At 38.7% G+C, this 12979-nt stretch overlaps 2 protein-coding genes across 2 annotated transcripts; both read right to left on the bottom strand.

The window, feature by feature from the left end:
* Nucleotides 1-1719: 1719 nt before the first annotated feature.
* On the bottom strand, nucleotides 1720-5643 carry LOC149045541 (uncharacterized). The gene is made up of 3 exons (XM_089208253.1): nucleotides 5124-5643; nucleotides 2594-4587; nucleotides 1720-2142 (listed from the first exon to the last, which is right to left on the bottom strand). Exons 2-3 carry the CDS (start codon nucleotides 3359-3361, stop codon nucleotides 1777-1779), a joined length of 1134 nt encoding a protein of 377 aa, XP_089064379.1. The 5' UTR covers nucleotides 3362-4587; nucleotides 5124-5643; the 3' UTR covers nucleotides 1720-1776.
* LOC149045540 (uncharacterized) lies at nucleotides 5304-7551 on the bottom strand. The gene is made up of 5 exons (XM_089205915.1): nucleotides 7434-7551; nucleotides 7058-7132; nucleotides 6217-6317; nucleotides 5866-5934; nucleotides 5304-5643 (listed from the first exon to the last, which is right to left on the bottom strand). Exons 1-5 carry the CDS (start codon nucleotides 7437-7439, stop codon nucleotides 5304-5306), a joined length of 591 nt encoding a protein of 196 aa, XP_089062041.1. The 5' UTR covers nucleotides 7440-7551.
* Nucleotides 7552-12979: the final 5428 nt, after the last annotated feature.

The raw sequence follows: 12979 nt of genomic DNA, 5'->3' as shown, positions 1-12979 counted from the left end.
TTTGTCATTCATCTTATCAGACGAGATCACGAAATTTCCGTTCCTTAGCCCTTAACTTAGCAGCATATGGAATTCACAAGCGCTCTTGCAATTTTAACGTCTATACCTTTACTATATAAAATAATTAGCAAACGATTTCGAAGAGGAATCCATATTCTCGCATCGAGCAAAAGCACTGCTTTACTTGTAATATGGGAAAGATGGGAAAGCGCAAATATCGATTTTATCTGTTTCGCGAACAAAGGAGTTAACACACACCGGAAATAGCGACCAGGCATTCCTCGCGACTCCCGTACGCTTGTTTTCCAATTTGCCTGGGCCGCTGCCAATCACTTCTTGTGTAAAAACCTACGTAATCTGCCAAGTGGAAGTACAGTGGCTACTGTTGCTTACCGATATTTTCCGTCGGCAAAACGTAGAAGTCAGTAAATGTGACCGATTCTGCCCGGAAAATTTTATTGTCTGGAGCTTGGATATGTCAGGAGAGTTTCATTGACAGCTGGATTAATTACACCCCATGTTGTGAAACCATTATGAAGACATCGCGCTTTCCTTCGCTTTTTTTGTCACATACAAAAAAGGAAACGTGAGGCAACTGAAAGATGATTCATGCTAACCCGTCGGTACACTTAGCACTGGCACAAGTCGACCTAACAGGCACACGTATAACTTAATAGTGGAGGATCGAAAACAGGAATGGAAAGAAACGCTACGGCCTAGCGCAAAAATTTTGACATACAAATAGTCAGTCGAAAAGCCGCTCAAAATAATTTGTATGATTCAATGAACACTCCATAAATCAGTAGCAGTTACCAGTATGTCAACTTCCCACCCCTCCCTGCGTACTAGTACTTCTTTCTCCACTAGTAGCAACAGTCTGCCTTTGGGTATACAGTATGTAATTATCAAATTTATCTATCTTCCTTTTGTCATTCATCTTATCAGACAAGATCACGAAATTTCCGTTCCTTAGCACTTAACTTAGCAGCACATAGAATTCACGAGCGCTCTTGCAATTTTAAGGTTTATACCTTTACCGACATAAAATCACTGTTGGTACAATCGTACAAAGCAATCTTTTCTCTTTTCAGAGACACAGTTTTCTCTTTTCAGATACAATGAACACACACTTGAGTTTGATGTCACGCATTCCAATTCGTACATTGATGATCAAAACAGCACAACTTCAGCACTGGGTAATTTTTCAAATAACATTTTCGCCTTTAATAGCTTAAGGGCACACATTTTCTTTCATATGGCCCCTGCATTGATTCATTAAATTAACACAAGTGCAAATTACAGAATTAACTTTTTGGGAAAATAACATATCTCTAATTTACAAAGGAATCATTTCCCTTTCGCAAATTACCGATCCGATTAAATTAATCTCACAAATAACACGTTTTCATTTTGTTCCGTTTCGCAAATATTACAGTAAGCCCTCTCAGAGACAATGACAAAACGACTTCGACATTTCGCAAAGACTCGAGAGAAAACTTTCCAATTTCTGAAACAGTCAGAGTTCAATAAATGTTTGCTAACTGCAGGCCAAATCAAAATATTATGCACTAATAGGAAAAACCAAATTGTACAAATAAAGTTTTAAGTGTGCGGGCTGTGCGGAAATGGGCCACGGTAACTTTTCTGTCTACACATGTTATAGCACCTTTTGTTGTGATTGTATGTCATCAAACAAAACAGTGACCGTCACATATTAATAAATGGTGAGAATTTATCATTTCCTGAATTTGGCATTTTTTTTCCCCCATATGTACTCTAGAGACCTAGCTCTTTCTGTATATGATTTCGATGAACTTCGAGTAATTCACGCTTAACTGCCGCCGAAATGATCACCAAGAAGGGAATAAATTGGGGCTGCAGTTTTTGGACGCACTCAACCTTACAGTGAAAGTATACGTTTCCTAATCGTCCAGTCTTTTGCTCTCCATTCTGCCAGTAGGCCCGTCTAGCGCTTGATATTATGACGAGGTCTTCTGGTGGGTTGGGAATAAAAAAGTCTTCACCACGCCTTAGTTTCAAGACACCCTTACACCTTCTCACCAGAGGGCTGCATCTTTTAAGAAGGCTCAACTGGAAACTACCTTCTTGAACTACCGGCGTTGATGTGTTGGGGCTATTAATCTGCAGATAGAATAAAATTAATGGCATTTTAGTTAACAGCCAAGATTAGTCGGTGGCTGCGTGGGAATTATGCAACGAGCCGACGGTCTCGCCAGATGCTAAATCCTTATAAACCTTATGTCCTGCAGGCCATTTCTACGAATGAAAGGTTCTGTGATTAGGAGAACTGTTTTTTTCGACTTGCCGCGCATTATCACGACAAGCTTTATTTGATAGAGTTTTTATTTCGTTCAACCCAATTAGCTCACCAGTTAGTGAAATAGAACGACTTGCACAGAGCTAACATATAGCGGGACTTTACCATGATCATAGACGATATAAAAAATCAAACGGTTGGCAGCATAATCACACAAAAAAATTTGAAACCTTTCACCGATCTAAAACCCGAGATAACAGAATCACGCATTACACCCTGTATTAACTGTGAATGATCCTTACAATATATACATACCTGAGGCTCTTCTGTGTCTTTTTGTGTTGTTGTCTTCTCTGCTTCCTTCTCTGTGCCTCTGTTTCCTGAGGATCTTACTAAAGTCGACGCCGGATTCGATGCTGATTGGTCAGTTGGAGAGGTGTTAGTGTAACTCTCCACAACTTCCTTTCTTTTTTTATTTGTAGCACCTGTCCTTCTTTGTGTTGCCTTGGTCTTTTTTGACCCACGTCCAGGAGGGAGGTCCATGTGAATCAAGGCATCCACGTTAGGAGGTCTTTGGTTCGTTGTCTTGTAACAATGAACGAACTCAGTCAATGAACGACCCATTTCAGCCACAGCTAAGGTATGAGCACAAATGTCATACGCTTTAAAATCGATACAAGTGCCGCTGCACACATAATATGTTCCACGTCGCACGGTACGTTTCTTGCAAACTGCATACGATGGAGCATCAATTGCCTCGTTTGCCACATAACGTGGCAAATTGTCCCCTCTTCCAGGATCGGGATGGATATTTTCTTCTTTGCGCGCCAAAATCAACGATGCACGATGGTACATACGTGCTAGAATACTGAAGGGAACCCGGATAATGCCAAAATCTTCTAGAGGCAAACTCAATGGTGACATTGTGTCCGCTTCATTTGTGTTTTCCAGGTCGATAGGAATTATGTCAACTGTCTTTACTGGGAGATTGTGAAATTTTTTGAGCGCCGCTTCTTGTTGCGCTCTCGTCTTCCTGTAAAAGACAGACTCCTTCATTCCCTCTTCCTCGTAATTTTTGTCCATTTTTAGCTCTCCGAGCCAATAAATGCTAAATCCTCTTCTGTTCTCTGTCTTTTCATCACCGTCTGCAGCAACCTGGCAAATTCGGGAATAGAAAGCTTCCTTTTCCTTGTAAGTTGTTTCTCTCTTTGTAGAACCGAGTTCATATATTCATTTCCGTTCTGATCGTATACACCTGGTGGCCAGCCTAGACCAGCCATGGATCTCAATTCAGCTGTCATCGTTTGCCTTATAATTTCCGCTTTGTACTTACAAAATTAAGTAACAAAGCGCTCTGAGAGTGGGTGTAAGGAAAGCCACTCCACCTTCATTTTTTTCCAGATTGGTCACGAACTGGGCGTGGCTTTCCGAGTCTATAAGACCAGGAACCCTCTTACAACCAATATCTCCTCCGAAGATGTCACTTAGAATGACTTCTGATGGTTTGCCCCGTATTCCAAGTTCGTTCATTTTTGACACTATGTTTTCTTTCATATGCAGGTCACAGAGTAAATGCTGGGCATAAGGGAGAGGTCTACCGAAACCCTCACCCAATGCCTTTTCTCCGTCAGTACCATATACTAGAACATTTTGGGTTTTTGCATTTAGCTTTCTCATGGTAGACGAGAGCTCGTAATATCTGGATGGTTCTTTTCTGTGGTGAACTAGGGTTGGTCCAATCCGGACTGGATTCTTGTCTTCTTTGGTTCGGAGAAGGAGATGCCTGTATGTAGTAAGAGTCACATAATAGTCTCCAAAAATTGAAAGTGGGATCGACTCCTAAAATACTGAACTGGCTAGGATTTGTGCAAAATCTTTCCACGTTATTAAGTTGCTGGTCAGTGGTTAGGACAACACAAGGATCTGACGAGGTCTCTACTTTACGGACGAAGGCGTTCTCTTTGTCTCTGTTTCCTTGCTTCGCATGTCTATCAGCTCGAGTGTAGAATCCCCAGGTTGCTCTTCCATGGTTTTTTTAATGTTCTTTATCTGTTGTACATTTCTGGCATGGCTAGCTGCGTTTATAAAGTTTTAAATTGTTCCCTTTTCTTCGATACTCTTGAAAAACACCGTCTTGGGAGGGTCAGATTTCGCGAGCTCTTTTAACCGCTCCATGGTAGTATGCGAAGTGCGGTAATATTCTTTGGAAAGACTTTTAGAATTTCCATGTGGTTTAACTTTAACTTCGTGTTCATTATCATCAAAAACATATTGCAGAAGAGCAAAATCGTGAATCGTTCCGTTGGAATCTGAAAAAGGAGAAGATGAAAATTAATAAAGGTTTTGATATTTGAATGCACTTGGTAACCAGATGTTGTGCACTGGTGTGATATGCTGTATTGATTAAAACCCCCTTTTGCTGGTCAGATTTGTTACATTATGACTAATGAGGACGTAAATTTTTGTACGGTGAGGTTTTGAAGATGGACGTTTTTCACTCGAATATAGAAAAATTTTGTTTTTTTTTGTTTTTGTCAATAATTTTGTTTCCTATTTTTGGCCACACACCACTTTTCGGAGAACGCCATAGTTTACTTATTTCACTTGAGCAGTTTGACCTTTGGTTGGAATTGACTTTCTCTTTCTTCGGAAGCTTTTTTCATGATCCATGTTACAAATGTCTTACTAACCTCAACTGTTTATTCATTGTAGCAGGAACCTCTCAAACTGAGGCCTTGTCGTAATGACCTCGCTATCGCTAGGTTAATACCGCTAGGCCTCCACTCAAAGTTTGAGATTTTTCTATAAGGACCTCACTGTTATTTATTTGTTAAAATAGTCTTACCTGTCAGATAAATGAAAATCCTTTGCAAATCGGGGGAGGATTCATTCCTGTAGAAGCTTCTCGTACATTTATAGACCTGTGCCTCATGATCATCATATTCTGATTGGGAAGCCTTACGAACAGGATTCCTCTTGTTGGAAGCACGGTAGTATCATACTATATACTATATAGTATATAATACTATAATACGTCGCTGTTTCGTTCCAGTTGGATTCCATGCACCAAGGTCGTCGCCAGAACATCTTTAAAGTGCTTTATGTGTGGGGCAGATATTTCCACCACAAAGACAGAATTTTCGGAGACAGCAGAAGGAACAGCACGTGCAATAAGTTCTCGAGGCGGATGGAAGAGGATATCTACCACTTTCCTGGAAGCCAAACCCGTAAGCAATCCCTGTCGGTAGATGGGAAACATTGGGTCGTCGTTTAAGTAATCAGTTCCTTGTTCGTCTTCACTGCTATCGCTGGAGTCGTTCAACTGGTGTGTCAGCACTTTCTTATTTACCTTTTTAGCCACATTTCTATGGAAGACAGTAAAAGAATTTCATAGGTTTCTCAAACGCCAGAGCGGGAGAGCAAAATTCTCTAACGTTTCGTGCAAGGTGTGGTGATCGCTCACCGACATCGTTTTGAAATAATCAGACAATTAAAATATACCCCTCAGAGTTAATTGTTCGTAAACGCGTTCAATGACTTCACTGTTACTACGGAAATTTTATGGTATATATATTTGAGTGACTCACTTTTCTGATGCAAAGACTGGTTTGAAAAGGCACTCATCACTGTCGCCCGTCTCAATATCCACACACACCCTTGATAAGAAAAAAAAATCAGACTGATTTATTATTAGGTATGATTGTTTGAATTGTATGAAATAATTTAAATACTCCAGTCGAAAGTCGAGAGCAGTATTCTTGATTGTAACTTTTGTTAATTGAAAGTTCAGGTCGCATTGGCCACCGGAAAACTTGCTCGAGCAAACGACCGTCGAGTTTCGATTAATACAAGCACAAAAAAGCCCATTCTCTTGATAATAAAATGTATTGTAAGGAAACGTAAAGGAGGGCACCAATAATATTGGAAACCAGTGTTACCTTTTGACTGGCGAATCAATGAGCGTCAAGTTTACTTTCTCAACCACAGCGGTTTTCTCATGAGGTATTTTGCCTGTAGTCTTGTCACAGTTGTCATCATGCTAGAAGAGAATATGACCTCAAATTCAGGAAACAAGCACTAGCAGAGGACCCAACCAATTTTCTTTTTTGCAAGAGGCCTACTTCTCTATACGGGAATCAACCTAAAGGGAGAACTGAGGACTCCTCTTCACAGTGCATGTTGCGTTTTATAAATCAAATCATTTTATATTACACTCCCGGGATTTTCTACCAATCAAATATTTTTCCAAGTTAATTTAACTTCAAAACCCTCTGCTTCCAGATACTAAAAAGTGTATTTTTAACAGATGAACTGAAGCGCGTGACTAATATAGCAGTACAGGCTTAAATGGGGTAACATTGGCCCATTGTAAGCCGTCGAATGCCAAAAGATTCAAACTTCAATTTTCAGGATTCAAAGTTCCAAATTACCTGACAAAAATTTGATTTTTGTCGCCCGTGAAAATAGATCCTTCTCACGTGCTCTTATTTTCACGATCGTGATCGGAGCGCGAGATCTGGCCATCTACGCAAGCATTGGTTTTCGCGTTAACAGTCCACTTAAACAATTCAAGTTCTGTCAAGTAAAATTTTGAAAACGATAAAAACATTTTACCATTAAAACAATCCCCAAGAACAGGAGACTCAGCGGTTACTTCTGCATCACAACGAATAACGTCGGAAATTGCTCATAACATTTCCTATATGGTTTGTGCCATTTCACTGAAAGGTTCGTGCCAACTTGCACAGGTTATTTTAAACGCAGCCCGAAAATACTTACCCGAACACGCTTGTTCTCCTTTTTGTACTTGCAGCAGAATCTCGAAGTGGGTTCTTCATCGCCTGAACTATCCACCTACACAAGCAGACTACTTGTCATTTTTTAATTAACAGACTGAAAAAGCCATCCTTAGCCCAACAGATTGCCCTTCCCTGGATTTGCCCTTAAATAACATGTCATTCTCCATGTCAACACCCTAAGAAATATATAGAGAACAGTATGCATGTATAATATGCATACTAACGTTAAGGCGTAAATTTTTCTAACTAAAAAGGAAATTTAGACGAATGGCACCTTAAACTGAGGGGGATTTGCAAATAACCTTTTAAAGTTTGACTGTTAAAGAGATACGTTGGACATAATAAAGACACTTCACCTCCATTAAGCGCCTTCATAATTTTCTTGTATGATCCCATTTCTTCTGGGCCAACAAGAACGACACTCAGACCCTCCCTGCTTGCTCTAGCGGTCCGTCTACTGCGGTGAATGTAAAGCTGTCAAAGAACACAGAGAAAGAATTTAGGAACGCAGAATCACATAAGATGGTTGCGCTAAAGTTAATACTTACATTGTGGTTACATTACACAACAGTTCATGATTAAATGAGATACAACTGAGGACGATAAACAATAACAAATTACTCTTCTCATATAAACTGCATTTGAACAGAGTCAATTTTTTTCCTAAATCAAAACTCATTAACTGAAATGAATTATGTTTTGATTTCGGTAGGTGAACCTCACACATTAACTCAAATCGGAAACAAAACAAAGATTTAGAAAATGAAGTTTTAGAAATAACTAAATATATGCAATTAAATAAATTTAGAGGTAAATAAAGAATTCAGGCGTCGACGGCGTTCGAACTTTGCTATCCACATTCTGGTTGAGCTTCTCTTACAGTTGAGACTTGTAGCCCACACCTTGGTCAACGCATGGTTGGTTGAAGCAGCGTGACTTCCGAAGCCTTTTGTCAAGGTAGAGTTTCGCGGAGAATGAAAGCACTGCCGCCAAAAAGCAATCGCTCCCGTTCCCGCCTGCCGCACAGGCTAACCAACTGCACAAGCTAACCAACCGTACACACATACTTACACGTACTTACATCAAGGTCCTTCGGAACTTGATAGTGAATCACATGCTCAACAGCTGGTATGTCCAAACCTCTCGCGGCCACATCTGTAGCCAGAAGTAAGCCACTCGCACTTTGCTTAAATTTAACAGGCAAGAAAAGAATCAGCCAAAATTTCATTGGCTGATGTGAGTCCTATCTAGCTTTAAATATTCTCTGAGGGAGGAGAGGGGCGGGTTTTAATCAGTCAAGGCGATCCAGTTATAGTCTATCAAAAAAGGAAATTCCATTGATAGGTTAGTTCGTAAACTATACTCACTGTTTTGATGAAAAAAAAATAGTGATAAGATCAGGATGATTCTGATCCAAGGCCACATAGCACGCGTGTCGCCCAGTGTTTTGCGCAAAGCAAGTTGCGCAGTAAAGAACGAGAAAGACGCAACAGGAAAATAGCACGTTGTCTACAAAATTGGGTTCCTAATAGTTGCTTTGTTTTGTTGAGTTTCTTGTTTGGTTTTTTTTGTTCTGGTTTTTGTTTGTTTCGTTTGTTTCATTGTTTTTTGTATTTTTGTTTTTTCCATCCCACTCAGTTTTCACCCGGCCTGTCTAAATTCTTTAATCTTTGCCTTTGTTGCATGCTGGCGTGCAGAGCCCACGGGTTAAAGTCCAGGAGCCTACACAAAGAGCCCAGTCTCCTCACGCAGTCTACAGTTTTGGAGAAAACCAAAGTACGGCCTGGGTACCGGGAAAGGAAATAGTAGAGATATAGGTCCTAGAAAGGAAATTCAAATAAATCTGAATGAGGTGATTTTTACAACAACTTTATGTTTCGTAGTTCTCCTTCGATTTCACTTGGTACACCTCTGTGGCTCCGTGGATCATGTTCCAAGACAGTGCGGTGTACATGTAGATGCATTTGGCTCAAACCAACAATAAAAAGTAGTAAAAATTGTATCCTGAATCTCGAAGTTTTTCTCTTCCTTGTCAGCTCAACAATTACAAACCTTCTCTTCAATTACACATGAGATCTTTGCTTCTGTCAGGGTTTCTACGGTTCCTCTCTTGTTGGTGACATCGATAATTTTACAACTGTTCTTCTGCAGCCCAACTTTGTCCATTAGCGACACTAAAAATGTAAAATGCAAAGAGTATTGCTGTTAACGGAAGAACACAAGCCGATCAACTTAATCATGTTTAACTAAGATGTTAGATAACAAAAACAAAAGCAAAACAACACAATACAAGCTTCGACACACTTCATAAAGCAGCAAATTTTCGGGTTTTAAATGATGGATTATTTAAATCATTTCATTCCTTCAGTAATAGCTGATAAATTACGTTGATACTATCTTTAGCTTCGATTACTCTGAGTCAAATATGCCGTGATTTACCAAAGCCTTCTTCACTTATGATCTTCTTTTCTTTTCCTTTCCTCTTAAAAGACTTTGGAAGAGTTAAAGTTGCAGAGAAAATAAACTTCTGTAGACGTCTTCGCTTTGCAGTTCCCTCATCTTCATCATAATCACTGCGAAAAGGAAACATTGAAGTTAAAATTTCAGTTTACAAGTTGACAGTCATGAAAACCATTAATTTCAGAAAGAGAAGCCTGAGAGAAATTCAAGCTCCGATGGAAATTGAAGTCCATTGCCTCTTTCTATGAATGAGCTCCAATATAGAAGATAATTCTCGAAAGTGGCCTTGCTCCACCATTCTGTTTTCCTCGTCAATCACAAGATATCTCAAGTGCTCCAAACGGCAGACATGCTGTTCACCCTGAAATTAAACGCCGCCAGCAGATATCTCTAGAATCATCTATTTGATAGAAAGAGGCTACACTCCGATTTCACCGTTGGGTATATGAAAAAGAAAAAAAAACAGCCTGGCATTGATGTTTACAGAGCAGTAGAAAATGTTTACAGGAAAAACTTACACGACATTGGAAATCCAAATTCATGCTGAAAACTACACAGGACAACCGATCTCAAGAGAAACATACCTACATGTATAAGTGTGTGTTGACTGTTTCAAATCTCTAAAAGAAAGTGAATCAGTACAACTTATGATACATGAGGTACTTACATCGGAAATCAAATCCCACAGTCTTCCCGGGGTGGCTACTATTATCTCAGGACACTTGTTTAAAAGCCTCTGCTGTTTTTGAGGTGCCATTCCTCCAACCACAGCAACAATCTTGAAAAAAAAGGAATTGTTTACTGATTCAAATAATTTTGAGGTAATTTGTTTGGTGGGTATTTCTCCAATAAAAGATAAAGTTGAAACAGGACTAGAAGGGGTGGCAAGGGAGTGGAGGGTAGGGGGTAAATGGTACATCATAGGGGCTAGGATTGTAATTCTCTGAACAAAAGGGTTTTTATATACTTTGCTGGTGAAGGGGCAAAGATAACATAATTATTTCGGTCCAGAATATGGTACCAAAAAACAATAGAGTTTATGTTTGAGGGAATAACAATGTTTTCAGCACTAACTCATCATTATTTAAATTGCTTAAGCCTATTGTGGCTACAAATTCATGTTTCCCCAAAAAAATTTAAAAATGCTTTTCAAACAAGAGATAGGTTTACATTCTGCTCCACTGAAAAGAGGAGTATTGAAGGCTCAGGAGACAAAATTGACTTGGGCCAATAAAAATAAAGTAATAATTGAGTTTCTAACAATGGGAAAACAGAATCTAACTGTGGAGATTACTTCCAAATTGTCAATTTAAGTACATGATGTTACCTCTAAGGATGTGTGTTTTGCAGCCTGTTTGAGATGATTTTTTATTTGTATAGCCAATTCTCTGGTTGGTGTCATTATCAATGCCAGGAGTGGTTTCTTGAGCTTGGACATTCCATTACCAGTTTCTGTGGCTTTTGTAGCATTATTTTTGGTAGTATGTTCTGTAGTTTCACCTGCTTCTTGACTGGACTTGTGGCCAAGGATGTGGGTGAGAATTAGAATCCCAAAGGCTTGTGTTTTACCTGAACCCTAATAAATACATAAAATTGTTTAATTAATATTCTTAAACAATAACCTCCTCAAAAACCAGCCATTCCTGGAAGCTAACCTTCTCCCAAGTGATTTTATCATAACTTCAACAGACAATTTCAAGGCATTATCCAACAAATGATATGAGAACTACGAAACTTACAACTTGAAGGGACTTATCTTGACAATCTTATTGTTATACACGTTTTTGTATAAATAATGTTCCATCAACCAACTATAGGAAGATATAGAATGCCTACATAAAGAAGGAAGAGCTATTACATTAGTTCTTAAGAGAGCAAAATTTAACCATCAGTCAGTCAATCAGAGCTCTCTCTCAAGAGGTACATCATACACATACTTTCAGCTCAACAGCCCTCCTCAAGAGTGCTCTTACAAAAGTCATATTTATAATTATTCAACAATCACTTAATACTTAGACATTAATTCAGGTCAAAGACCAGCTCTAAAGTAATAGAAACTGTTTGCTATAATGTGTGGGAAAGTCTTCTTACACATAAATGAGCTAGGTGTACATCATAGTAGACACATGTACATGTTGAAAATTATTTTTTTCCTCTCTCTCTCTCCCTCTCCAAAAAAAAAAAGGATTCCTCAAAATAGTTGTGAAACCAAGTACACAAACAGTACACATAAAAAAAGGAGACCTCCACCAATCTAACTGCTGTGATTCAACTCACTGTTTCTGCTGCACCAATGATGTCCCTGTGGTGGAATATTGCAGGTGGAAGGGAGAGAGTCTGTATAGGGGTTAGTGTAGTAAAACTTTCTTCACTGAGTCCTCTCTGAACTTCTTTGGGAACACCAAGGACTTCCCAAGCACTCATATCTACCATGGGCTCTTAAGTTTAGTTCAGTCAAATAAATGGTTTAGCTATAAAATATGATTGCATCTTAAACTCATAGTGTTAGTGGGAAATATCATTTTATTACAGTTGAACGGAAAGGGTTATTTGTACCTGTATAGATATGAAATATGTTTATAAAGGTTTTATAATCTAAATTAATAAATACTTTATTAATAAATAAAAATACAGTAATAACAAACTTATCAGTAAAATTACATTATTTATTACACCCATTTTGAAATCATTGGTGGTCCCTGTAATCTGATTGGCTCTAATTGATGCGATTTATTCACAAATCGCATCATTTTTTGCCTTAAATCGCATCTTTATTCCAGCAAATGAGGTGGCTACACTAAAAACAAAAGAACCAATCAGATTTCAAGGCTTGTTTAAAGTAACCGATCAAATTGCAGGAAAATGAAAGACAAAGAGAATCACATGGCAAATTTTGCAACTTTTGTTTCCAAAACTCTTACTTTTCCCCCCCAAAAAATGGATGAATTTAATTTCAGACCGGCTCAGTACTGCATCAATAAAATATTTGAACTTACCAAGTCCTGCATTTGGGTGATTTCAAAATGGATGTAATAAAGTGGTAATTGAACCTTGTGTCATGCAATTTTGGTCTGAAATCATACTTGTGATTTCAAATCGAACTCACACTGTGCACTTGTTTGATGTTGAAATCACGCATATGATTTCAGCCCAAATTGCACACCACTTAGTTCAATTACCATTATTTATAGAAAATCATATCTTTGCCAACATAATATTATCTACACAAAATGTGTTTGATTCTCTTCTTAATAATAAAATTCAAGGACAATCATTGGAGTAAAATTGTACTTTGTTTTGTGCATTTCCCATCCATAATTCCTAAAATTAAATCTTACCTGGAGGATCTTCCACCAGTCTATTGTCAGTGGCCATTTCTACTCTGTTTTGCTCTTCTGACTGGGCTTTACTTTGGGCCTTGTTTTTCTTTTTCCTCTTCTTT

This window comes from Pocillopora damicornis, chromosome 5 (genome assembly GCF_964200805.1).
Source record: "Pocillopora damicornis chromosome 5, jaPocDami1.2, whole genome shotgun sequence".
In the NCBI taxonomy this organism is placed as follows: domain Eukaryota; kingdom Metazoa; phylum Cnidaria; class Anthozoa; order Scleractinia; family Pocilloporidae; genus Pocillopora; species Pocillopora damicornis.
This window is presented reverse-complemented; position numbering and strand designations above follow the sequence as displayed.

Coding starts and splice junctions, on each gene's coding strand:
- LOC149045540 (XM_089205915.1), bottom strand. Junction 6,318..7,057: donor AGGAGAACAAGCGTGTTCGG/GTAAGTATTTTC, acceptor ATTCTCTTCTAG/CATGATGACAACTGTGACAA. Junction 5,935..6,216: donor ATTGATTCGCCAGTCAAAAG/GTAACACTGGTT, acceptor TTTCTTATCAAG/GGTGTGTGTGGATATTGAGA.
- LOC149045541 (XM_089208253.1), bottom strand. CDS start 3,361: ATGGACAAAAATTACGAGGAAGAGGGAATGAAGGAGTCTGTCTTTTAC. Junction 2,143..2,593: donor AAGACACAGAAGAGCCTCAG/GTATGTATATAT, acceptor TTCTATCTGCAG/ATTAATAGCCCCAACACATC.